Genomic DNA, 27,898 nt, shown 5'->3' on the forward strand with positions numbered 1-27,898 from the left:
CATTCCAGGCTCAAAAGCCCAAGTTTCTTCAGTCTTGATTCAGACCTTTAACATTAGAAATCAGCCTCATGTATTTTCTTTGCACTGCCTCCAAAACTTCAATGCCTCCCTTCCATCCTGGGAAATAGCATTAGACACTGTACTCAAGATATGGTCTGACTAGGCTTCCTCTGACTTCTATTCCATTAATTCTATTAATAATGTATTAATTTTGCTGATTGTCATTCTGCAATAGTTAGGTATATTGAGTATCAAGACACCCAATTCTCTTTCAACTTTATCCTTAACTATTTTAACACTATTCATTGAGTATGTTTGTAATCCATTTTTGCCCATAAGTTTGCTGCATTAGTAAAAGTTTTTTAAAAATCAGCCAGAGTTCTCACTCCAGATTGTTAATTCATTAATCCTTGTTGGAAAATGCATTGGTAAGGACAGGATCGGACTCAGCTGTGATATTTTTCTACAGTTGAATAGCCTGCAAAAACTCACCATCTCATTTACACATGAGGAATGGCAGTTGGTGCGATAATGGAGTGTTGCCATGCTGTTTGCTTAGAAGAGCCTTCAAGAGAGGAGATAGGAAAATTGGAACAAACAAATACAGTTTAATTTGCTGTCTTGTACCTGTTGCCTGTTGGTAATTCTGTTAATTGGCTACTATGCTAAAGTAATTCCTATGAACAAAAAGAACTCAACATTTAATGTTGATATTTAACATTTGTCTAATGCTTTTGTTGTTTTACAGAAACACCTCATCGATCTGACACGGACCGTGGCCCAGAAACTTCTTTTCGAGGGTAAACACGAGGAAGCTATTCCTGGAGCCTTGCAGTCTCTCCGCTTTGCGACTGCTGTTTATGGCAGCACCTCTGCTGAGCTAGTGCCATCTCAATTACTCTTGGCAGAGGCCAGTATTGGTAAGAATGTCTTGTGTTATGGGGGCTTGTCACCTGTGTAGAACTGTACAATTATTAAACTGTGTCAGCATGAGCTGTATGAGGTTATCCACTTTGGACCTAAGAAAGATAGATCAGATTGTTTTGTAAATGGTGAGAAACTAGGAACTATGGAGCAGCAGAATATTTAATAGTCTAAGAATGGAAATCACTGAAAGCTAGTGGATAGGTACGAATATAATTTTAAAAGCTAATGGATGTTGGCCTTTATCTCAAGGGGGATGGAATACAAAGGGGTGGAAGGTATGTTACAGTTATATAAAGGTCTGGTTTGACAGCATTTGGAGTAGTGTAGTTCTGGGCACCCTACCTCAGGAAGGATATATTGGAGCAGAGTGCAGTGCAGATTCACCAGAATGATATCTTGGCTAAAAGTTATGAGGACAGGTTGCATAGTCAAGGCTTGGATTCAGTATAGAAAACTTAAGGGTGATCTAATTGAAGTGTTTAAGATAATTAAAGGAGATGATATGGTCAATATAGAAAAAATATTTCCTCTGGTAGGTCAGTCCAGAACAAGGGGGCATAAAATTGAAAATAGAGCTAGACTGATTGGGATGATATCAGGAAGCACTTCTTCACACAAAGGGTAGTGGAAATCTGGAAATAAACTGTTGAGTCAATTGAAAATTTCAAAACTGAGATTGATAGACTTTTATCAGGCATGAGTATTACAGAACCAAGATAGGTAGATGAAATTAAGATACTGGGTCAGTCGTGATCAAATTGAATAGCTCGAGGGGCTGAATGGTCTCCTGTTCCTGTGTTTTACAAACCAATGTCTTATTCAATCATTCAAAAGGGAGAATATGCTGTGCTGCATTAAGATTACACTTGATTGTTAATGACAGCATTTCGTCTTCAGCGTAGGGTGTGCACCCTTGATTTTTTCCCCATTAATTATATAAAATATAACTTGGTCGGTGTCGCAGTCCGCACTGTGGAAGCTGCGTGTGATTTGAACACTGTTTAAGGTGGCTCGCCTTGTGACAATGAGGTCTAGCTGGTGCCAACGACACGATCTTGGGTGCCTCCATGAAACCTGGTGACAGGGTTTAGTGTGAAAGAACGAGTTGGTGATGCAGAGGTTATGATAGGTACACAACTCAAGCAGTCTCTGCCCGTTTTCATTCATCCTTCCAACGCCATAGCGCCCAAGGCAGGAGGGCCATGAGTCATGGTCGGCCCCAACCCTGGCATTAAAGTCCCCCAGCAGGAATAGGTGTTCAGTGTTGGGGATGCTGCTAATGATGTTATGGGGTTCCTCGTAGAACTGGTCTTTAGCTTCAGGTGGGGAGCAGAGTGTTGGAGCATAGATGCTGAGTAGGTGTACTGGGCCAGAGGTGGTGAGCAGTCGGATGGACAGTATGCGTTCCGAGCCATTTGAGGGAGGCTCTATCATGTTGAGCAAAGAGTTTCTGATGGCGAAGCCTACTCCATGCTGTCTTGGTTCTTCAGGTGGCCTCAGACACTGGAAATATCAGAGGAATGTATGATGGCATTAAGAGAGCTCTTGGGCCAACCATCAAGAAGATCGCCCCCCTCAAATCTAAATCAGGGGACATAATCACTGACCAACGCAAACAAATGGACCGCTGGGTTGAGCACTACCTAGAACTGTACTCCAGGGAGAATGTTGTCACTGAGACTGCCCTCAATGCAGCCCAGCCTCTACCAGTCATGGATGAGCTGGACATACAGCCAACCAAATCGGAACTCAGTGATGCAATTGATTCTCTAGCCAGCGGAAAAGCCCCTGGGAAGGACAGCATTACCCCTGAAATAATCAAGAGTGCCAAGCCTGCTATACTCTCAGCACTACATGAACTGCTATGCCTGTGCTGGGACGAGGGAGCAGTACCCCAGGACATGCGCGATGCCAATATCATCACCCTCTATAAGAACAAGGGTGACCGCGGTGACTGCAACAACTACCGTGGAATCTCCCTGCTCAGCATAGTGGGGAAAGTCTTTGCTCGAGTCGCTCTAAACAGGCTCCAGAAGCTGGCCAAGCGCGTCTACCCTGAGGCACAGTGTGGCTTTCGTGCAGAGAGATCGACCGTTGACATGCTGTTCGCACTTCGTCAGATACAGGAGAAATGCCGTGAACAACAGGTGCCCCTCTACATTGAAAGCCTTTGACCTCGTCAGCAGACGTGGTTTCTTCAGACTACTAGAAAAGATTGGATGCCCACCAAAGCTACTAAGTATCATCACCTCATTCCATGACAATATGAAAGGCACAATTCATCATGGTGGCTCCTCCTCAGAGCCCTTTCCTATCCTGAGTGGCGTGAAACAGGGCTGTGTTCTCGCACCCACACTTTTTGGGATTTTCTTCTCCCTGCTGCTTTCACATGCGTTCAAGTCCTCTGAGGAAGGAATTTTCCTCCACACAAGATCAGGGGGCAGGTTGTTCAACCTTGCCCGTCTAAGAGCGAAGTCCAAAGTACAGAAAGTCCTCATCAGGGAACTCCTCTTTGCTGACGATGCTGCTTTAACATCTCACACTGAAGAGTGCCTGCAGAGTCTCATCGACAGGTTTGCGGCTGCCTGCAATGAATTTGGCCTAACCATCAGCCTCAAGAAAACAAACATCATGGGGCAGGATGTCAGAAATGCTCCATCCATCAATATTGGCGACCACGCTCTGGAAGTGGTTCAAGAGTTCACCTACCTAGGCTCAACTATCACCAGTAACCTGTCTTTAGATGCAGAAATCAACAAGCGCTTGGGAAAGGCTTCCACTGCTATGTCCAGACTGGCCAAGAGAGTGTGGGAAAATGGCGCACTGACACGGAACACAAAAGTCCGAGTGTATCAGGCCTGTGTCCTCAGTACCTTGCTCTATGGCAGCGAGGCCTGGACAACGTATGTCAGCCAAGAGCGACGTCTCAATTCATTCCATCTTCGCTGCCTCCGGAGAATACTTGGCATCAGGTGGCAGGACCGTATCGCCAACACAGAAGTCCTCGAGGCGGCCAACATCCCCAGCTTATGCACACTACTGAGTCAGCAGCGCTTGAGATGGCTTGGCCATGTGAGCCGTATGGAAGATGGCAGGATCCCCAAAGACACATTGTACAGCGAGCTCGCCACTGGTTTCAGACCCACCGGCCGTCCACGTCTCCGCTTTAAAGACGTCTGCAAACGCGACATGAAATCTTGTGACATTGATCACAAGTCGTGGGAGTTAGTTGCCAGTGTTCGCTAGAGCTGGCGGGCAGCCATAAAGGCGGGGCTAAAGTGTGGCGAGTCGAAGAGACTTAGTAGTTGGCAGGAAAAAAGACAGAAGCGCAAGGGGAGAGCCAACTGTGTAACAGCCCAGACAAACAAATTTCTCTGCAGCACCTGTGGAAGAGCCTGTCACTCTTGAATTGGCCTTTATAGCCACTCCAGGCGCTGCTCCACACACCACTGACCACCTCCAGGCACTTACCCATTGTCTCTCGAGATAAGGAGGCCAAAGAGAATAACTTGAAAATATAAAAACACAGATCAGAGTCTTCTGTTGAGCACTGGAAATGGGAAGGTGTTCGATTAGTCACCATTAATGTCAACAATAAAATTTGTTTCTGCATTCTACTTACATAGGGTACACAGGGAACAATTGACAATCACCCGTCATTCCTTCCCTTCCTTTACAGATCCTTTATCCACATGTCTGCTGCCTACCTCAGTGGAGTTTCAAAAAAATTAGGTTGCTCCACAGCGACCCTTGGATTTATTTTAAGATTAACTCAGAATTATGGTTGCTATTGGCAGATAATATTAAGACATTTAACATCGAAAACTTTTATTACACTGCCACCTACAGGTGTAACGGGTACTGCAGTTAAATGTTGATACAAAGCTGTTCCCACGGACAGGAGCGGGTAGACGAGAAGGAGCCAGAGACCACAATGAAGGGGTGTGTGGCACTGGGTCAGTGCCTGTTTTATCACGGAGAGGCGATGGGAGTGGAATAGGGAGGGGGAATTGGGCAAGGGAAGAGGATGAATGGAGAAAGGAAAAGACTTGCATTTATATAATGCCATTCTTGACTTCACAAAATACCCTACAGCCAATTAATTACTTTTGAAGAGTAGTCACTGTTATAATGCAGGAAACACAGCAGCCAATTTGCACACTGCAAGCTCCCACAAACAGCAATGTGATAATGACAATCTTTTTTGTGATGTTAATTGAAGGATAAATATTGGCCAGGACACCAGGGATAACTCCCCTGCTCTTCTTCAAAATGTGTCAAGTGATCTCTTACATCCATCTGAGATGGCAGCCAAAGCCTAAGTTTAACATCTCATCTGAAAGATAGCACCTCCAACAGCACAGCACTCCCTCATTACTGCACTGGAGTGTCAGCATAGATTTTTGTGCTCAGGTCCTGGAGTGGGACTTGAACCCACAACATTCAAATGCAGAGGCAAGAGTGCTCCGAACTGAGCCATTGCTGACACCATAAGGAAGATAGAGGATGAGGGGTTCTGCACTGTACCTAGGCCCAATTCCATCTTGAGGGAGGGGTCATGTTTTTCTTCTCACATGCTGGGGTTTTTACAGAAGGTAGATTTTCAGCTCAGGTGTGGCTGACACTGGGTTGCATCCAAGTGAGTGGCTAGAAGAAGCACATTGTTTCAGCTCAGGGGATGGGAAGGGGTATTGTGCTCAGTGGGGGTTGAAGGGAGTCACTATCAATCTCCGCTGAGTGTGTGAGGAGGAAGTCTGGAGGCTTTCCTGCTCCCTTTGTCAAAGAGCTAGGAGTTTCTTACCTTGGTTGTTAGGGAAGGTCAGATGGTTACAAACATACGAATTAGGAGCAAGCCTGCTCCGCCATTCAATAAGTTCATGGCTGAACTGATTACTCCACATTTGCACCTGGTTACTGCCAGGCTTCCACTCCTTTGTCCTTGACAATTAATCATTAATGGATTCTTGGGCATCCAATGTTTCAACTCTGGTTCTTGGGGATGTTGAAATTTCAGCTCAGTGTGTTGGGGGCAGGAGGGGGTTTGGTGCTGATCTGCTGAGTCAAATGGAGGGGTTAATTATCCCTGCTCACTGGGTTGCTGAAGGGGGTTGAAATTCAACCTCTGCAGTGGAGATATCAAAATATTATCGGTGAAATCTTTGCTTAATGGTGGAGGATGCACGCAATTGGTTTTCATTGGTTGGGGGTGGTTCTGGATGATATCGACTGCTAGGAGTAACATCAATCTTATCTCATTAGTTTTCCTATTACTATGATCTGTGATTTGTTGCTGCGGGTGGCCATGGGTTCACTCGACATATATAGAGAGTGAATTTCGGAAAGTGTCAGCCAGCAGCTGGCTTTTCCTATTTTCAGCTGGGTGCTTCTATTTTTGTCATTTTCATGTGTCATTGTCATGTGTGGGCAGCGCAGTGATTAGCACCGCAGCCTCACAGCTCCAGCGACCTGGGTTCAATTCTGGGTACTGTCTGTGTGGAGTTTGCAAGTTCTCCCTGTGTCTGCGTGGGTTTCCTCCGGGTGCTCCGGTTTCCTCCCATATGCCAAAGACTTGCAGGTTGATAGGTTAATTGGCCATTATAAATTGCCCCTAGTATGGTAGGGAAATATAGGGACAGGTGGGGATGTGGTAGGAATATGGAATTAGTGTAGGATTAGTATAAATGGGTGGTTGATGGTCAGCACAGACTCGGTGGGCCGAAGGGCTTGTTTCAGTGCGTATCTCTAAAACTAAAAACTAAAAACCAGTGGACAGACTTTGAATAGCAGAGATGCATTTTCTTGTGATCTGTTACAATACCATGCATTGCCAAGCACTGTCTGATCACTGTTCAAACTTTTGTTTGGTTACTTGCACATTCTTGGCCCCCCACAACCACGTTCTTCTCCTTAATGAAATGTATTGGGATTTCTGAGGTCTTAATAAGACACTTTCACCTAGTTCTAGCATTCGTCCAGTACCTCACCCTAGTGGCTATTCTTCATGTATAAGCCAAGATAGGTCGTGTCAGCAGGCTGTTTAGCTGTGGGGCATCACCTAAAATCCAAACATGCATATTTTCTGGCAATGGTCACTAGATGGTAATCAGAAGTGCTGAGACCTGAGAAATCTCAGACCTGCTACTCTGCATGGCTTAGTGCTACATCTAATACCTTCACTGACTGAGATATTAGAGGAGGTGTATTTATATATTTTTAAGATTTGTTGTAGTAATGTTCAATTAGTAATTTAACCTTTTTGTGTACTGAATGTTGTTCAGGCCTTGGACGGTTAGATGAAGCAGAAGAATACCTTTCACAGGCTCAGTGGACAGTGATGAGGACCACAGAGTGCGTTAATGCCATCCAATACAAATTGTACAGAAACCTGGGCCTCCTCTTCTCAGCCAAATGCGATGACGAGAAGGCACTCTGGTACTACGCTGAAGATGTAAGTAGCTGAGAGTTGACAGAGAATAGCAGTGTGTTCACCTAACCTAAGCTTTTGTGTATGATGAATAGAAGGGACTTTTGAATTCTGAAATATATATACACACAGAACATATTACATTTTTTAAAACTTTCTCTCCCACCCTCAATTTTCTCCTTTCCTCATTCTAAAAGTACTGACTCTAGCTGGGATCCGGAATCCGGAAATAACGCTCTAGCTCCTCGGCCAAGAAAGTGGCAGCAAGTATTTGATCTTGGGGGAGTAATACAAACTTCATCTTTGACTGGTTGAGAGAATTGATGAAGCTGGTGACAATGTTGAAGCCAAACCTTTCACTTTCTTCCTGATAACGCACAGTGGCGCAGTGGTTAGCACCGCAGCCTCACAGCTCCAGCGACCCAGGTTCAATTCTGGTACTGCCTGTGTGGAGTTTGCAAGTTCTCCCTGTGTCTGCGTGGGTTTCCTCCGGGTGCTCCGGTTTCCTCCCACAAGTCAAAAGATTTGCAGATTGGTAGGTAAATTGGCCATTATAAATTGCCCCTAGTATAGGTAGGTGGTAGGGAAATATAGGGACAGGTGGGGATGTGGTAGGAATATGGGATTAGTATAAATGGGTGGTTGATGGTCGGCACAGACTCGGTGGGCCAAAGGGCCTGTTTCAGTGCTGTATAACTAAACTAAACGTCTCTATTCCATACTTTGGCACTTCTTTGTGCTGTCTGATCTCGGTGCTATGGCTCAGTGGTAGACGCTCTCGCTCCTGAGTCAGAAGGTTGTTGGTTCAGGTCCCACTCCAGAGACTTGAGCACAAAATTTAGGTTGACACTCTAGAAGTGTTATCTTTCAGATGAGACATTAAACTGGGGCCCTGTCTGCTGCCTCAGGTGGACAAAAAGATCCCAGGGCACTATTCTGAAGACAAACAGGGGAGTTCGTCCTGGATTCCTGACCAATATTTATAGCTCAACCAACATCAATAAAAAACAAATTATTCATCATCATATTCTTATTTGTGGGATCTCACTGTGTGCAAATTGGCTGCTGCATTTCCCACATTACAACCGTGACTACAATTCACAAGTACTTCATTGACTCTAAAGCACTTTGGGACATCCTGAGGTCATTAAAATCGCTACAGAAAAGCAAGTCTTTCATTTCTTTTTTTATGTGACAGGGCTCACCCTCATCTGTGGCCATTGGCATGCATCTCAATATCTCTGTCTTTCTTCATGTGTCTCCCAGTCTTCATGCTACTTTTCTTACTTTATTCTTCAGTGTCTTCCTTTCCCCTCCATGCCAGTCCTCTGATCCTATTATAAATGTGGATCCAGCTTTCAGGATAGTGCCAGTTCACCCTCAAAATGTGCAGCTGTAATGTTTCTGCAATGTTGCCCTATTTAATACCTGGGTACTGTCATTAATTTATTCAGATCAAGTCGTCTTGCCTTATATAAATTCCAACAACTTCATAATATATCACATCTAATGTGTGCAGTTAGAGCAGTGCAGGTAGACTGTTTTATGCACAAATATACACATGCCCAGTAAAGACATATATTCCTACTTTTAAGATACAAACTTTATTCAGGGTAGACTCTTTTAAAATTGACTACTTTTTTAATAACAAAGGTGGACAGTACTGCAGAAAATAGTCGCCAAAGGTTAAATGACACCGGCCTGTGTATTTGAACATTGCCTCACTGTCTGTTAAGGACAAAGGATACATTCCAGGCTAAGAGGTGTTAATTACATCCATCCTGAAACAATCAAGCAACATTCCCTAATTGATTGAGTTCCTCTGAAATAAAGGTGTGAAGTAGCCACATCTGAACAGGATTATACTCATCTAGATAATAACGTATGGATTCCACATCCTGGTCCATTGTGTGGTCACAACAGGGGAGACGGCCATGTGTATTGTTACAACTGAGGCGGGAGCAATTCACTGTCAATTCAGTCCCATCACTCCACAGGTCGCAGCATATTATTACAGTTTTCCCACCCAACTGGAAAACAGCCAAATTAAACACTCAAGTAACCCCCAGAATAAAACCGACCAAACCTGGTATCTTTAGACAACAACAAATTAACTATTTATTAAAACTAAATCTCAAGCACTATGAAGATAACCCTATGTCTAAAGACCTTATAACTTATTTTAACCTAACTCCCCATTCATACATATACACTCAAAAACTAACAGATAACCAGTTTAAAAAAATTATGTTTTAAAAAATTAGCTGCTTCTTCAGAATAAATAAATAACTGGGTTGTTAGTCTTTGTAGGTTACGTTCCTGACGGGTGAGGTATCCTAGTGAAAAAATAATCAAATGGCATCGAAGTCTCCACATGGATTTGATGAAACAGTCTCTACATGGATTTGATGAAACAGTCTCTTAGTAGACAGGCATTCAGCTGCAATAGGTGTCACACAGTTCTTTCAACGATGAGCACTGCAATAGATCTACTTGAATTTTTAAATATCCGCAGTCTTTTGGTAAAATATTTACTCCAGCAATACAAATTGTCTCTTCAAAGGGTTTTTTCCTTCTTAGGCAATTAACACTTCTTGTAGCTCCTTGTAGAATTTCTGCTGAGCGCAATAGACAGCTCCTTTCTTCAGTAAGCACACTTTGCTGGTGTCTCTCAAAACTGGTTTCAGCCAGTTTTTACACACAGTTAAATTGTTACAGTACACCATGTGCCCTCTCTCTCCTGCTGACATGCTGTGCCTCTTTGGTGAAAAAGTGTGCCTTTAAAAAAGTCTTAAAGGCACACACAGTTTTAATCCGAGGAGAAAATAAATACAGTTCCATGTCAGTCTCCTAACAAAAGCTAATGAGAGAGATCTTGACCTAAAATGGTAGTTCTCTGGGAGAGAGAGAGAGATCACAATAACATCACAGAAAGGCTGTCCAGCCAATGGCTGTGGAAAGAAGCCCAGGCCGGCAACAAGGAGCCCAGCTGCTAAGTCTATACTTCAACTTGCTGCAGCAGAGAACTGAAAGTGACCCACCACCTCCAATCTGAAATCTTAACCACCAGAAATCTACAACACTTCAACAAGTCAAGAATATGAACAACCCAGGTCTGCATCTTTAAAAGAGACTGTTCTATTTAGAAGATTCAACAGGTACTGCAAAGGCTATAGGTTCCTGACAACATCCTAGCTGCAGTACTGAAGACTTGTGCTGCAGAACTAGCCGTGCCCCTAGCCAAGCTGTTCCAGTACAGCTACAACACTGGCACCTATCTGACAATGTGGAAAATAGCCCAAGTATGTCCTGTCCACAAAAGGCAGGACAAATCCAATCCAGCCATTTACCGCCCCATCAGTCTACTCTCGATTATCAGCAAAGTGATGGAAGGTGTCATTGACAGTGCAATCAAACGCCACTGCGATAGCAATAACCTGCTCACTGATGCTCAGTTTGAGTTCCGCAAGGGCACTTAACTCATGACCTCATTACAGTCTTGGTCCAAACATGGATAAAAGAGCTGAACTCAAGAGGCGAGGTGAGAGTGATTGCCCTGGATATCAAGGCAGCATTTAACTGAGTATGGCATCAAGAGGCCCTAGCCAAACTGGTCAATGGGAATCAAGGGGAAAAACTCCTCACTGGTTGGAGTCATACCTAGCACAGGAGAAGATGGTTGTGGTTGTTGGAGGTCAATCATATCAGCCCCAGGTCATTGCAGCTGGAGTTCCTCAGGGTAGTGTCCTAGGCCCAACAACCTTCAGCTGCTTCAATGACCTTCCCTCCATCATACAGTCAGAAGTGGGGTGTTCACTGATGATTGTATGAGGTTAAGTACCATTCACAACTCTTCAGATACTGAAGCAGTCCATGTCCGTATGCAGCAAGACCTGGATAACTTTGAGGCTTCGGCTGATAAGTGGCAAGTAACATTCATGCCACACAAGTGTCAGACAATGACAATCTCCAATAAGAAAGAATCTAACCATCTCCCCTTGACAGTTAATGGCATTACCATCGCTGAATCCCCCACCATCAGCATCCTGGGGGTTACCATTGACCAGAAACTGAACTGGACCAGCCACATAAATACTGTGGCGACAAGAGCAGCTCAAAGACTGGGAATTCTGCACTGAGTAATTCACCTCCTGACTCCCCAAAGCCTGTCCACCCTCTACAAGGCATAAATCAAGAGTGTGATGGAATACTCGCCACTTGCAGCTCCAACAACACTCATGAAGCTCAACACCATCCAGGACAAAGCAACCAGCTTGATCGACAATCCATCCACCACCTTCAACATTCACTCCGTCCACCACCAACGCATAGTGGCAGCAGTTTACCATAATACAAGATGCACTTGCAGCAACTCACCATGCCTCCTTCAACAGCACCTTCCAAACCCATATCCTCTTCAACCTAGGATAAGGACAGCAGATGTATTAGAACACCACCACCTGCAAGTTCCCCTCCAAGCCACACACCATCCTGACTTGGAAATATATTGCCGTTCCTTCACTGTTGCTGGATCAAAATCCTGGAACTTCCTCCCTAACAGCACTCTGGGTGTACCGACAGCAGATGGACTGCATCAGTTCAAGAAGACAGCTCACCACCACCTTCTGAAGGGCAATTAGGAATGGACAACAAATGTTGGCCTTGCCAGTGACGCCCACATCCCATGAAGGAATAACCTTTTACCATAAACCACGAACACCTAGCACACCTTGAATTCTTGCCCTTTACCTTCTATCTATCTTCTCTTGAGAGTGCATGTAAGAGTAAGAGGTGTTGCCAGCATTTCAGGGAATGAATATTGTTCAATAAATAGTTAATCTTCTGCTTTAAACCTACAAGAAAACCTGTCACACTCTGACTAACTCATCATTTTAAACAAAACACGATTGCGGTCAGTTGGGAGGTGAACAGTGGGAATCACCCACAACCCTTACCACCTGTCCCTAACAGCACTCAGATGGGTAGGATTAGGCTTTAGTGCATGATGCTGCCATATGCATCAAATAATCCACACACTTCCTTTGACTGACACAGGCTGAATGATTTTTCAAACAAAAGATCTGGAAATGCATCACTACTGCAAATCATTCTGCTTGTCCACTACGATTTCAACCCAGTCATCAGACCTGAAGTACATTTCCATTTATAACCATGTAATATTAAGGTACCTTTACGATTCATTTAAAATAAAACACACAATGATGGATGAACCCCACATTATAAAAGCTGCTTCATTTCCCATTTGAAAGAAACTAAGTGCAGAAATTTACTCTCGACAGATTTACCATGCCACTCAGGTGTTTAGTGCATCCGATATTCACACAGCAGGTGGGTACTTCCACATGGCCAACGTGTTTTACAGAATGGAAAAGATGGACATAGCAGACTCGCTGTATTCGGAGGTAAGCATCAGTATCATACAATCCAGCATGATCAACATTTTTAGGACTAAACAACTGGCAATTTTCTTTCCTCTTTGCTTGAAGGTGTTGTCTCAAGCTAGAGCACAGTTTGATGGGGGCACTAGTCTCTCACTGGTACTTTGTCAAACTTGTCATTTTTCCACATGGCAGACTGATCACTAAAGTAAAAGCCTGTGGGTTCCAAAGCAAAATGGCAAGTTGGATCCAAAATTGGCTCAGAGGGAGGAAGCAAAGGGTAACAATTGATGGGTGTTTTTGTGACGGGAAGGCTGTTTCCCATGGGGTTCTGCAGGGCTCAGTACTAGTTCCTTCACTTTTTGTGGTATATATCAACAATTTGGAAGTAAATGTAGGGTGTATGATGAAGAAGCTTGCAGACGATACAAAAATTGGCTCAGTTATTGATAAGAAAAAAGCTGTAGACTGCAGGAAGATATTAATAGATTAGTCAGGTGGGCGAAACAGTGGTAAATGGAGTTCAACCCAGAGAAATGTGAGGTAATGCATTTGGGTAAGGCTAACAAGGCAAGGGAATACACAATAAATGGTAGGATGCTGAAAGGTGTAGAGGAACAGAGGGACCTTGGAGTGCATGTCCACAGATCCTGAAGGTAGCTGGACAGGTAAGTAAGGTGGTCAAGAAGGTGTGCGGGAGCCAAGAGATAGAATATCAGAGCAGGGAGGTTATAAAACACTAGTTAGGCCACAGCTGGAGTATGCGTGCAGTTCTGGTCACCCCACTATAAGAAAGATGTGATTGCACTAGATTCAGGGTACAGAGGAGATTTACCAGGATGTTGCCTGGACTAGAGAGTGTTAATTATGAGGAAAGATTGGATAGGCTAAGGTTGTTTTCTTTGGAACAGAGGAGACTGAGGGGAGAGCTAATTGAAGTGTATAAAATTATGAGGGGTCTGGATAGAGTGGATAGGAAAGACCTATTCCCCTTGGCTGAAGGGTCCATAAGCAGGGGCATAGATTTAGGGTAAGAGGAGGAGGCTTAGAGGGGATTCGAGGAGAATTTCTTTCACCAAGAGGGTGGTAGGTATTTGGAATTCACTGCCTAAAAGGGTGGTAGAGGCAGAACATTTTAAAAGTGCTTGGATATACACTTGAAATGCCGTAACCTAGAAGGTTACAGACCAAGAGCTGGAAAGTGGGATTAGGCCGGATGGCTACTTGTTGGCTGGTGCAGCCATAATGGGCCGAATGGCCTCCTTCTGTGCTGCAAATTTCTATGATTCCCAGGAACCTTGACAGTGAGTATTTGCAACTATTTAGCCATAGAGGGTTGTCACAGCCAAAGGTAATCCTGCCCCACCTGATATTCACATACATTTTCCAACAGTGGTTTCTAATAGTGATCAGGAAGGAACAGGGACTCTGGATGATTTCCCATGTCCCCTCAGCCTGGGTGCATTAATGCCAGTTGTAGCACTTCATATGATTCCAGGTGAAATGACAGGTAGTGAATCAATCCCACGATGTGGCTGGGAACCATTAATTTAATTCTTGGGCCATATTCAATATTTAAACTTTACTAACAGTTTTTTATTCTTGAATTCAGAGAATTTATGTTTTCTGATGGAGAGCAAGACACTCATGCAGTACGTGTACTATCCCGAAGATTGGGGTGGAGGCTGAGTAGAGGAGTTTTATTTGTTCTGTATCTAACCTGAGACTACTTGATTCAAAAAAAAAGCCCTATCTAACCATGCGAAATGTGATTGGTGAGTGCCTGTCACTCACACTAGATGTCTGAAATGGGAAAGCAACATCCCAGAATGTGATTAGCGCATAAATTACAAGAGTGTAATTGGTGACATTTTGTGGTTGGATCAGAAATTTTGTGTGAAGGATCAATTGGGATTCTAGCCAATAGGAGTTTATGGCAATGGATTTGGCACCATGAGGATTCTGTACAGCAGCAATGATCATGGCTGATCTACTTCAACTCCATCGTCCTGCACTCCCCTCATATCCCTTACTTTCCTTAGTACCCAAAAAATCTACTAACCTCTGTCTTGAATATACTCAACAACTGAACAGCCACAGCTCCCTGGGGTAGAGAATTTCAAAGATTCTCAACCCTTTGAGTGAAGAACCTTCTCCTCCTATCAGTCCCAAATGGCCGACCCCTTATTCAGAGACGGTTATCTCTGTGTTCTAGATTCTCCAGCCAGGGGAAACATTCTATCAGCATCTACCCTTCAAGCCCTTAAGAATTTTATATGTTTAAATTATATCACCTCTCATTCTTCTAAACTCCAGGGAATATAGGCCAAGTCTACTCAATCTCTCCTCGTAGAAAGGATATACTTGCCCTGGAAGCAGTACAGGGTAGGTTCACTAGATTGGTTCCTGGGATGAGAGGTTGTCCCATGATAACAGGCTGCGTAAATTGGACCTGCTGAAAAGGTCAGCGACCTGAAATGTTAACTCTCCTTCTCTCTCCAGGTGCTGCCAGACCTGCTGAGCATTTCTAGAATTCTGTTTTCATTTCAGACTTCCAGCATCCACAGTATTTTGATTTAGGATAAGTTACACTCAGTCCCCTCATCTAAGTTATTAACATATTTGTAAATAGTTGAGGCCTAAGTACTGATCCTTGCAGTGCCCCACTGGTTACAGCCTGCCAACATGAAAATTTCAGTTTATTCCTATTCGCTGTTTTCTGTCCATTAGACAATCCTCGATCCATGCTAATACATTACTCACAAGCTAAAGAGTCCTAATTTTGTGTAATAACCTTGAGTGGCACCTTGTCGAATGTTTTTTGAAAATCCAAATACATTACAGCCACTGGTTCCCTGTTATTCATCCTACTAGTTACATCCTCAAAAAACTCAACAGATTTATCAAACACAAATTTCCTTTCATAGATCTCTGTTGACTCTGCTTAATCATTTTTTGATTTTTTAACAGCCCTGTTACCACATCCCTAATAATAGATTCTAGCATTTTGCCTAATGATGTTAGGCTTACTATCTTATAGTTCCTCGTTAAGAAGCGTCTGTATTGTAATATAACGAGATGTGCACACAAATTAGGCTTATAAATTTATTGTTTAGCGAACTAAAAAGGGTTTTAAATAAATAAAGGTAGTTACATGTCCTGTTGCATTTAAACAGCATTATGATTCATATTTTCGATACAGGTAACCAACATCTGGAACACTTTCCTGGGTGAGCTGGTTGAGATGGAGATACAAAAAACACTGTGGAAAGCAGGCGTCAGTTCACCAGAACCCGGCACCACTGTCATGGATTTGGAGGATGTTTTCGGTCTGTGCCTTATCACGTGATTAACTGTTTCCTTAAAGTACGGTATTTACACACACAACTGTGATATTGGCAGGAAGTAAAACCAGCCATATGCCAGATAGGGGCAATCCCAACAACAAAGGAGGTTGGATTTTAGAGTACTTTAAAATTCCTTTCAAATTCTCTCTGCCTAAAATCAGCAATTCAGAATAATTACTGACTAGCCAGTTCAAGGAATGAACAGAGTGACTGCAAAACGTTTTAGTATAGCCAAGAAACTGTAATGACCAGTAAGGTAGGTAGAGTAGTCAGCAGCAGATTTGTAGGGTAAAAGCAGCAAGAGTTAAATTGGATTATATTATATTCTGGACACAGAGATATCAGACTACAAAGTGTAGGATAGCCTGAGAGTGAAATGTTAATTATTGGACAGGCACACAAATATCTGGTGGAGGGGTTTGGAGTGTGAATAGAAAAAGGCTTCAAGTGTAATAAAAAATCTAAAAAGACAAGGAAGTGAGGATTCTGAAGGCCAGTTTTGGCCAATCATACGTGTGAAATATCCAGAGAATAATAAACAGATAATATTGTTCATGAGCATGCACGGGATGAGGAAAGCATCCTGCATAACCACTAACCTGCTTACATACCAGCCAAACATACTTGCGTACTAACCATACATTCAATGGATAACTAAGATCATGCTTACCCTACACAATTAACTATATAAAGGTACCACACATCAGTGTACTTCCAGAACTTTTAAGTATTTTTGATGAGACCATTATGAACAGTCAGAGGATGGAGTTCACAGGCCAGATGAGTTTGTTGCTTGTGAGGATAATTGATGTCACCCTCATAAGTACTGCATGTGTTAGGTTAGAATTGGTGTATTGACAAAAAAATCAGACATCTCTCTGTCTATTGGGTCCACAAGCATGCATGTAAGTGAAGGAAAAGATTATACTACTTCCAACAAAACAAACTTTATTTGGTTCCAATTTTCTTCTCTCTACCTCTGGTCACCAATTCTTACTGTGATACAGTTCCTCTGGGGTTAACAATCCTCCAGTATTTACATGCAGAATGGTAATTTTGGTGGTGAACCCAGACAGTGAATTTATAGATTATTTAACATCGTAGGTCATCGCAACCATACCTGATCCTCTCAAAATATGGACAGAAGTTGGCAGCACAGAAAGCCAGTCAGTTCTTTGCGAGAGTAATCCAAAACTTAATTTCACTATTTCAAATGTTATTTATTCTTTTCTCAACTTCTCTCAGTGGCAGAGCATTCCATGCTTTAATAACTCTGCATAAAGACACATCCTAACCTCTTCCCTGACTCTCAGTGATTATTTTAAATTGATATTCCTCACCACTCACTCACCAACTAGAGGAAATAGCCTTCCCCTGTTCATCCTATCAAATCCCTTCATAAATATTAAGAGACTTAAAATAAAACTCTTGATCTTCTCTGCTTGAGTGAAAATAGTTTCAGTATTGTGTCTGTCATTACGATAGTTTCTCATCCCTGGTATACTAGTGAATATGTGCTGTGCTCTCTCTTTGGATTGAAAATGGAGCATCCAAAACCGCACAAAGTACTGGAAATCTAACTTAACCATTGTTTTGTGCAATTCTTTAATTACCTCTTTTCTCTTGTACTCCACGCCCCTTTATTAAACCCAAAATGCTATTGCCCCGTTTCATGTCTACTAGTTCTCAGCCAACATGCCAGCATGAGTCACTGCATAACAACCAGGGAGGGGAATCATAGAAACATCGGAAACAGGAGCAGGAGTAGGCCATTCGGCCCCTCAGGCCTGCTCTGCCATTCAACTAGATCATGGCTGATCATCTACCTCAATGCCATTTTACTGCGCTATCCCCATAATCCCTCGATATTTTTAGTATCTAGAAATCTGTCTATCTCTGTCTTGAATATACTCAATAACTGAGCCACCACAGCCCTCTGGGGTAGAGAATTCCAAAGATTCACCACCCTCTGTGAAGAAATTCCTCATCTCAGTCCTGAATGGACTACCTCTTATTCTGAGACTATGTCCCCTGGTTCCAGACCCCACAGCCAGGAGAAACGTCCTTCCTGCATCTAACCCTGTAAGAATTTTGTATGCTTCAATGAGATCACCAATCCTGGCAGATCATTGGGGACTGAAAACTAATTGTAAGTATTCCAACTGCACAAACCAAAAATCAAACCTGGAACCTTCTGATCCATATGGTTCAGCTATAAATTCCCTTTACCAAGTAAGCTATCAGGAGGACTTAACCTTGCTTTAATATCTCTCATTCATAGTCTTTTTTAATCTTTGGCCTCCTTGTCTCGAGAGACAATGGGTAAGCGCCTGGAGGTGGTCAGTGGTTTGTGAAGCAGCGCCTGGAGTGGTTATAAAGGCCAATACTAGAGTGACAGACTCTTCCACAGGTGCTGCAGATAAAATTGGTTGTCGGGGCTGTTACACAGTTGGCTCTCTCCTTACGCTTCTGTCTTTTCTCCTGCCAACTGCTAAGTCTCTTCGATTCGCCACGCTTTAGCCCCGCCTTTATGGTTGACCGCCAGCTCTGGCGATCGCTGGGAACTGACTCCCACGACTTGTGATCAATGTCACAGGACTTCATGTCGCATTTGCAGACGTCTTTAAAGCAGAGACAAGGACAGCCGGTGGGTCTGATACCAGTGACGAGCTCGCTGTGCAATGTGTCCTTGGGGATCCTGCCATCTTCCATCCAGCTCACATGGCCAAGCCATCTCAGGCGCCGCTGGCTTAGTAGGGTGTATATGCTGGGGATGTTGGCCACCTCGAGGACTTCTGTGTTGGAGATACAGTCCTGCCACCTGATGCCAAGGATTCTCCGGAGGCAGCGAAAATGGAATGAATTGAGACGTCGCTCTTGGCTGACGTACGTTGTCCGGGCCTCGCTGCCGTAGAGCAAGGTACTGAGGACACAGGCTTGATACAATTGGACTTTTGTGTTCTGTGTCAGTGTGCCATTTTCCCACACTCTCTTGGCCAGTCTGGACATAGCAGAGGAAGCCTTTCCCATGCGCTTCTTGAATTCTGCATCGAGAGCCAGGTTACTGGTGATAGTTGAGCCTAGGTAGGTGAACTCTTAAACCACTTCCAGAGCATGGTCGTCGATATTTATGGATGGGGCATTTCTGATGTCCTGTCCCATGATGTTCGTTTTCTTGAGGCTGATGGTTAGGCCAAATTCGGTGCAGGCAGCCGCAATCCTGTCGATGAGTCTCTGCAGACACTCGTCATTGTGAGATGTTAATGCAGCATCATCAGCAAAGAGGAGTTCCCTGATGAGGACTTTCCATACTTTGGTCTTCGCTCTTAGACGGGCAAGGTTGAACAACCTGCCACCTGATCTTGTGTGGAGGAAAATTCCTTCTTCTGAAGACTTGAACGCATGTGAAAGCAGCAGGGAGAAGAAGATCCCAAACAGTGTAGGTGTGAGAACACAGCCCTGTTTCACGCCACTCAGGATAGGAAAGGGGTCTGATGAGGCGCCGCTATGCTGAATTGTGCCTTTCATATTGTCATGGAATGAGGTGATGATACTTAGTAGCTTTGGTGGGCATCCAATCTTTCCTCGTAGTCTGAAGAGACCACGTCTGCTGACGAGGTCAAAGGCTTTGGTGAGATCAATGAAAGCAACGTGGAGGGGCATCTGTTGTTCACGGCATTTCTCCTGTAGCTGGCGAAGGGAGAATAGCATGTCAATGGTGGATCTCTCTGCTCGAAAGCCACACTGTGCCTCAGGGTAGACACGCTCAGCCAGCTTCTGGAGCCTGTTTAAAGCGACTCGAGCGAAGACTTTCCCCACTATGCTGAGCAGGGAGATTCCACGGTAGTTGTTGCTGTCACCGCGGTCACCCTTGTTCTTATAGAGGGTGATGATATTGGCATCACTCATGTCCTGTGGTACTGCTCCCTCGTCCCAGCACAGGCAAAGCAGTTCGTACAGTGCTGAAAGTATAGCAGGCTTGGCACTCTTGATGATTTCAGGGGTAATGCCGTCCTTCCCAGGGGCTTTTCCACTGGCTAGAGAATCAATGGCATCACTGAGTTCCAATTTTGTTGGCTGTACGTCCAGCTCATCCATGACTGGCAGAGACTGGGCTGCATTGAGGGCGGTCTCAGTGACAACATTTTCCCTGGAGTACAGTTCTCGGTAGTGTTCCACCCAGCGGTCCATTTGCCTGCATTGGTCAGTGATTGTGTCCCCTGATTTAGATTTGAGGGGGGCAATCTTCTTGATGGTTGGCCCAAAAGCTCTCTTAATGCCATCATATTCCTCTGATGTTTCCTGTGTCAGAGGCCAGCTGAATATGACTGCATAGGTGTTGCCAGTAGTCATTTGCGCCGCGCCTGGCTGTTCTTTGTGCAGCGCTTCTGGCTGCTTTAAGTGCTACGGATGTTAACTCGCTGGGGGCTTTCTTGTAGTTCAGCAGTGCAATGTGCTTAGCAGCTATGACAGGTTCCAGCTCTTCAATGTGAGATTGAAACCAGTCTGCATTCCGCTTCACATGTTTGCCATAGGTGGTCAAAGCTGAGTCATAGATGGCGCCTCTGATGTGGGCCCACTTCGTCTCTGCATCCCCTGTGGGAGTGTTTTGAAGGGTTTTTTCAAGTGAATTTAGAAACTTACGTAACAGCTGTGGATGAGAAATTCTGCTAGTGTTGATGCTAGTGTTGGGGCGGCCCTTCTGCTTGGAGTGATGCAGCTTCTTTGGTTTGAGTCTAACCTTGCTGCACACCAGGGAGTGGTTGGTGTCGCAGTCCGCACTGTGGAAGCTGCATGTGATTTGAACGCTGTTTAAAGAGGTTCGCCTTGTGACGATGAGGTCCAGCTGGTGCCAACGACGTGATCTTGGGTGCCTCCAAGAAACCTGGTGAAAGGGTTTAATGTGAAAGAATGAGTTGGTGATGCAGAGGTTATGATAGATACACAACTCAAGCAGTCTCTGTCCATTCTCATTGATCCTTCCAATGCCATAGCACCCAAGGCAGGAGGGCCATGAGTCATGGTCGGCCCCAACCCTGGCATTAAAGTCCCCCAGCAGGAACAGGTGTTCGGTGTTGGGGATGCTACTAATGATACCATGGAGTTCCTTGTAGAACTGGTCTTTAGCTTCAGGTGGGGAGCAGAGTGTTGGAGCATAGATGCTGAGTAGGTGTACTAGACCAGAGGCGGTGAACAGTCGGATGGACAATATGCGTTCCGAGCCATTTGAGGGAGGCTCTATTATGTTATCAGTCATTTTTTTAGATAAGGCAATGACCCTTATAGTCACTACAACTGCAGCAATTTCCTCTCTTGGCAGTCACTATATCTGGAGATAAGGAGGGCTAGAGGAAAGTGGAGTAGAAGACATGTTTCAATCTGAGGTATATGGTTAGAGCCTGCTATTTAAATGAGTGCAAGAGAGTCCCAGTGATACCCAACGCACTGCATCATACTAGCCATGATCTAATTGGATGATAGATTGAGCTCAAGGGGCTGAATGGCCTATTCCTGTATTCCAGACACAGATACATCACTTTGATTCACTCTGCAGCACAGCCATTACATTAAAGACACAAGGCCATAAAAGAGCAGCATCAGCTTCAACAATTGATGAGGCAGCTTAAAACAATGACAACAAAATCCCCAATGCACAGGTAATGAAAATTAAACCTTTCATTGTTGAATATTCTTTCAAGCTGTCACAAGACACAGTAGTTGAGCAATTATGAAAAATATATTCTTTCTACAATTTATTTCTCTCCTTTTAGGTTGCCTGCAGCACATAGCTTCCTATAGCTGAGTGATAAATGTGAGAGATATCCTCCCAGACCGTTGCTAATGCAGTCTTTAAGTCAGCTGCTGGGAGGTGTGCAAGTTGTTTCTACTACTTTCCTTTCTTTTTTCTCCAGTCTTCTTGTGAAGTTACCATCTCCTGTTGGGTAATGGTTACACATGTTCACCTGTACATTACGTGTATGAGATTCTGTTTTTAAATACCTCTTTGTGTCTCCTGAAGATGAAGCCCAGGAAGCAGAAGCAGTTCAAGTCCTGCATGCAATTTTTGACCTGCGGAACCAGGAGTACCTTCCAAAACATGGCAAAATTGGAAATATTGCTCAGACCCTGGCTATGCTTTATTACCTGTTCTTGGATTTTAAAAAGGTAGGCTTCACATTACCTTTTCAGGAGATGTAACCATAATATATGCCGATGATTAGATGGTCTCCAGAATAAACTTGATCATTGACTAAGTATCTAACCATGAATTTCTGAGTGAATCTGTTTTGTCAAATTGCTAAGGATTAGGTCCAGCTTTTGTCAAATTGCTAAGCAACAAAACCTCAAAAAGGCCACAAATGAGGAGATAAAATGTTATGATAGTACCACATAGGTAGTTGGGCATTACCTGGTCAGGAAAATCCCAGATTCTGTGCTAATTTAGCAAATTTCAGCAGGTAGAGCACCAGCAGTTGGCCTCGTGACCCCTGGACTGGGGGCAGAAAGATTAAGGTGCCCACTGCCCATCTGATTGTTGTCCATGTTCCAACTGGGAGTTGCACATATTGAAAGTGATATTTGGTATTTGGGTTCATGAGGAGAATTGGCCACATGGGCCAAGAGCTGCTGTGCTGCCAGAACCACTGGATTTGTATGCAGATGTGTTTGCATCTTTGGGAAAGGAGGCAATTTTTTTTAATTTAGGGAAGAATGCTTCCAATTACACTACTATTCTCACAAGCCATCAAAAACACAGGGCAGGAAAAAAATGCCCTTTAACACTTCTAGTTCACCTTCTAGGCCCAGTACATCCCTCTATTGCCTGGTACAGATTGTACTGTGCAGCACAACTCCCATTCAGTCTGCAGTTTAAAAGAAAATCAAAGTTTTCCTCCCCTCCTGGCTGAGTGGTTAAAAACACTATTCGGTGTGTTACTGGACCAAATCAACCAGATGGTCAAAGGTTGGATTCCTGGTCTGCATTAGTTGATCTCACCCTCTGCAGCAGCTAGACCATGTAACTGGTTTTCAATGAGAGTGAAGTTAGGGTTCCCACTAGCCAGGGATTCTGTTGGAAAGTACGCCCATGTGGCCAAGATTGGTTGGTGGTTGGCATCCTTCCATCTACAAAAGATGGTGGACACGCAAACAATCCATTTAGGTGGGGTGTCTTCTCTTGGTGCACCTTTGTTGATGGCTGTGAATGCCAATCCTTGAGAGGCCGCTTCTGCCACAAGTGCCGCACGTGAAGCTGCCAAGTGATACTGTGAATTGTGGTTTTTGATGTTGGCACCTGTTGCCAAGCTGCTGTAGCAACTGGTCGTTGTGGTAGTGCACACCAGTCCACAGGATGTGGCGTCATTTCCCTCTTTCGCCAACTAGTGACTCCCACATAGTCAACAGTTAGGGCCTTCATGTCATGCTTGCAAGCATCCTTGAAGCGGAGCTTTGGGTGTGCCACTGGTCATCTGGCCCCAGCTACCTCACCATACAGAAGGTCCCTGGGTATGCGACCGTCTTCCATCCTGCGGTCGTTTCCGATCCACCGAAGCCGCCTCTGTTTGTTTAGTGCCAACACTCTTGGCAGCTCTGCCTTTCAGAGGACTGCCACATTTGTGATTTTGACCTGCCAGGATGAACCCATATCACGCTGCAGACAGTGAAGATGGAAATTATTGAGCTTCTTTTCCTGGTAGCTATAAGTCACCCATGTTTCACAGCCATACAGCAAGGTGCTGAGAACACAGGCCTTACAAACCCTGAGCTTAGTCCTAAGGGTCAGCTCGGTGTTGTTCCATGCGTGTTTCTCAAGTCGGCCAAAGGTGGTAGCTGCTTTCCCTATGCGCGTATGGAGCTCTGCATCAAGGGACACATTGTCTGTCACCCTGGACCCAAGGTAGCAGAATTTGCTAACCACTTCCAATGAGGTGTTATTTAGTATGATCAGGGGCAGAGATGCAACACTTTGACCCATGACCACGGTTTTCTTGACACGTATAGTCAAGAAGAACAAGTTACAGGCATGGGAGAGACAGTCCATGAGTCTTAGTTGTTCACATGGAAACTCAACTACAAACACAGCATCATCAGTGTAGAGGAGTTCTCTGATCAGGACGTGATGTGTTTTTGTATTTGCTTTCAGCCTTGCTAGATTGTAGAGCTTGCCGTCTGACTTAGTGTTTAAGTAGGCTTCTTCCTTATCTGCAGGGAAGACGAAGGTCAGGAGCATGGAGAAGATGCCAGAGTGGGGGCTAGGACACAATCCTGTTTCACTCCATCCTTCACTCCGAAACTGTTGGAATTGTGTCCCAAGATTAGGCTTGAACGAAATGAACTAGCTTATGGTCATTCTCTGCTAAATTCACACACCATTAGATTAGATTAGAGATACAGCACTGAAACAGGCCCTTCGGCCCACCGAGTCTGTGCCGAACATCAACCACCCATTTATACTAATCCTACACTAATCCCATATTCCTACCAAACATCCCCACCTGTCCCTATATTTCCCTACCACCTACCTATACTAGTGACAATTTATAATGGCCAATTTACCTATCAACCTGCAAGTCTTTTGGCTTGTGGGAGGAAACCGGAGCACCCGGAGAAAACCCACGCAGACACAGGGAGAACTTGCAAACTCCACACAGGCAGTACCCGGAAACGAACCCGGGTCCCTGGAGCTGTGAGGCTGCGGTGCTAACCACTGCGCCACCAAGAATAGCCCCTTTATTTATCAGGGAACTGATGGTGCCCATGGAACTGTACTCCAACAAGAGTCAGAGGGTCGAGGAGGGGACCATCTGTGGAGCGAACAGACAAGTTAATGTTTCAGGTGCGCAGCGCACCCAAGGTGTTCATTCCCCTGTTCTCTTCATAGAATCCTTTTCTTTAGAATCTGTAAGATGACACTGGTCCCAGTGTCATCAAACCAGTGCCCCCCTTTTAGAGGGACACTACTAATAGAAATCAAATCATAAAAAAGAAAACTTAAATAATAATGCTCCACCCATGTGGAAAATGCGCTCCAGTGCTCGTGGTGCCGACCGGTCATAGGAGGGCTGAAGCAGACGTGCGATCTCCACAGATGCTGTTTAATCTACTGGCACTTTCCAGCACTTTTTGTTTCAGATTTACAGGAGCTGCGGTTTTTTCGCTACTAGTCAGGGGAGCCTGGAGACAACAGAACCTAATTATTTAAACAAAGTGATTCCTGACAACGCAGCCGGCCACTGAAGTCATCAGGCTGCGCCAAGGTGTGCACTTGCGCAGATGGGCTCCTGCTCTCTGCATATGCGCTGCGTTCCAACTTGCCAGAACTGGTTAGCGCATGCGCTGATATCATCGCGTGATGTGTGCATCTTCAGGCAACGTGCCTGGTCAGCCTCTGCGCATGCACTTTACGCGTATAGCAATGCAACGCTAATGTATTCACCCATGCGTCAAGGTCCGCTCCCCCCCCATTGCTGCTCTCTCCGGCTGCTCCACTCCCCCCCCGCTGCTCTCTCCGGCTGCTCCGCTCTTTCGGCCGCTCCTCTCCCCCACCCCAGGTCACTCCGCTCTCCGCCCCCCCCTCGCCCTTGTGGCCTCCCACCACCAGCCTGCTCACTTGCTTTCTCCCTCCCGCCATTGTGTGCTGCCATGTATTTAGGTCAGGTTGCCTTCGTGTGATTATTTGAGGAGTGCCGTCTTTAGTTCTGGCAGCTGCCTGAAGTCACAGACTGTGACGTTTTAGTGGCATATGCTGCATTTGCGCATGTGCCACTGCAGCACCACCTAGTGGTAGCATTGTCAGCAAACGCAGCCCTATTTAAATATGAAGGCAAAATACTGCAGATGCTGGAAATCTGAAATAAAAACAAGAAATGCTGGAACCACTCAGCAGGTCTGGCAGCATCTGTGGAAAGAGCAGCAGAGTTAACGTTTCGGGTCAGTGATCCTTCTTCGGACCTGACAAATATTAAAAATGTCACAGGTTATAAGCAAGTGATGTGGAGGTGGGGCAAGAGATAACAAAGGAGGTGGTGTAGATTGGACAAGGCCACATAGCTGAATAGCTTATTTAAATATATTATTTAAGTGAAAACGCTTAAAGGGAACTTTAAAAATGACGCACTCGCATTAACTACTGAGCTCGATGTTTCAAATGGCAATAATGAGTTGTGTTGGATCTGTTCCTTGATGATATTAGTGTCAGCCTGCCCCTGAATATCCAAAGATCACAGCTGTTCTTCATTTTAATACTTCAACTGTTTCAAGCAAGCGTGTGTACAATATCAATCTGCCACTATTCCCACATGACCTGTTTTCAGGATGTTCGTGCTCAAATGACAACTCAGCTTGTAGACTATAGAGCCTTGACTATTTAACAAGCACAGTAAGAATAATGGAACAAAAGGGTGCTAGAAGAGCTCCTGAGCGACAAACGCTGCAGATATATGTGTGCTTGAGAAAACTCACAAGGGAATACGTCAGGTGCATTTGGTTACTTAGTAGAGCTCAGAAGGTACAATATAGGTATGTCAGGCCTCACAAGGGACAAACACTGCAGGCAAAGGCGGCTCAGAGGTCCCCCCACAAGGCCTGAGGTTACCCAAAGCACCTAATTTGTTCAGAGGGAAGAGAAGCTCCGATCACACTCCTACCAATCCGCATCTTGGACTGAACCAAGCCACCTATAATTGCAAGTCAAAATTGCATTTTTATTTGGTAGAGAATCAACACATTAATGAATTTTTAAAGTATACCGGAGGAAAATACTGGAATTTGCATTCAATAATTAATAAAAGGGTAAATCTATTTCAGAAAGTAATGGTGAATGTTAGTTTAAAACTAAGTCTCTCGCTATGAGAAACACTCAGACATTAGCGCAAAAACTGGGAGAAACAAATCCATAACCAGGTAGATCTCCGATTTTTTTTGAGAGACTTGAGTTTACATAGCGCTTCTCACGACCATCAGACGTCTCAAAGTGCTTTACAGCTAATAAATTACTTTGAAGTGTAGTCACTGTTGTAATATAGGAAATGCAGCAGCTTTGCACATAGAAAGGGTCCCACAAACAGCAATGTGCTGATGATCACAATTTTTTTTTGTGATATTGGCCAGGACACTCGAGATAAGTCCCCTGCTCTTTTTTGAAATTGTGCCATGGGATTTTTTTTTTACATGCACCTGAGCAGGCAGGTTTAACATCTCATCCTAAAGACAGCACCTCTCGCAGTGCTGCGCTCCCTCAGTATTGTACTCGAGTGTCAGCCTTAATTTTTGTGCTCAAACTCTGGAGTGGGACTTAAAACCAGAACCTTGTGATTCAGGGGAGTGTGCTACTAACTGAGCCACAGCTAATACTTAACCAATTTGTGAGAGTTCCAAGGTTATGGATAGTATAGTGACTCCTGTTTCATTTTGTTATATTCTGCCACAGTTGAACAGCAAAGTCCTGCATTTTACAACTAAAGCAAATTCATTAAAATCTGGAATACGTGAAAATATAACTGATCACTGACTCATCCAGATCCATTGTTGATTTGTTCTGACCTTCGTAGTACTGGTTTGTCACCAGTCGGCTTCCCATCCTATTCTCTATATAAAACATAGGTTAGCAATTAGCATGGGATTATTAATCTGTCTGTGCCATTAATCAGGGAATATTAATAGAACAATGTTTTTCAAAAAAGAATTCTGAAATTCAACTGCCCTGTCTTCGAGAGCTATGACACTGACAGCATTAATACAGTTCATGCCTGGTGCATTTTAACAGGAGATTAGTGATCCATTTTGTAATATATTTTAATGAT

The 27,898-nt window shown here is 44.3% G+C and overlaps 1 protein-coding gene across 2 annotated transcripts in view; it reads left to right on the forward strand.

Annotated features, from left to right (window-relative positions):
- The window catches only part of zmynd12 (zinc finger, MYND-type containing 12), a 37,476-nt gene that overhangs the window by 6,292 nt on the left and 3,286 nt on the right, over window positions 1-27,898 (forward strand). The window contains exons 3-8 of one of the 2 annotated variants that reach the window (XM_068017409.1): window positions 749-920; window positions 7,206-7,375; window positions 12,652-12,774; window positions 15,953-16,079; window positions 22,117-22,262; window positions 25,215-25,354. In XM_068017409.1, the coding sequence (XP_067873510.1) occupies window positions 749-920; window positions 7,206-7,375; window positions 12,652-12,774; window positions 15,953-16,079; window positions 22,117-22,262; window positions 25,215-25,334 (858 nt within the window). In that variant the 3' untranslated portion in view covers window positions 25,335-25,354. The remainder of the gene's footprint in view (window positions 1-748; window positions 921-7,205; window positions 7,376-12,651; window positions 12,775-15,952; window positions 16,080-22,116; window positions 22,263-25,214; window positions 25,355-27,898) is intronic. The other variant, XM_068017408.1, reaches the window with a different exon arrangement.

The sequence above is a fragment of the Heterodontus francisci genome, chromosome 37, assembly GCF_036365525.1.
Source record: "Heterodontus francisci isolate sHetFra1 chromosome 37, sHetFra1.hap1, whole genome shotgun sequence".
Classification (NCBI taxonomy): domain Eukaryota; kingdom Metazoa; phylum Chordata; class Chondrichthyes; order Heterodontiformes; family Heterodontidae; genus Heterodontus; species Heterodontus francisci.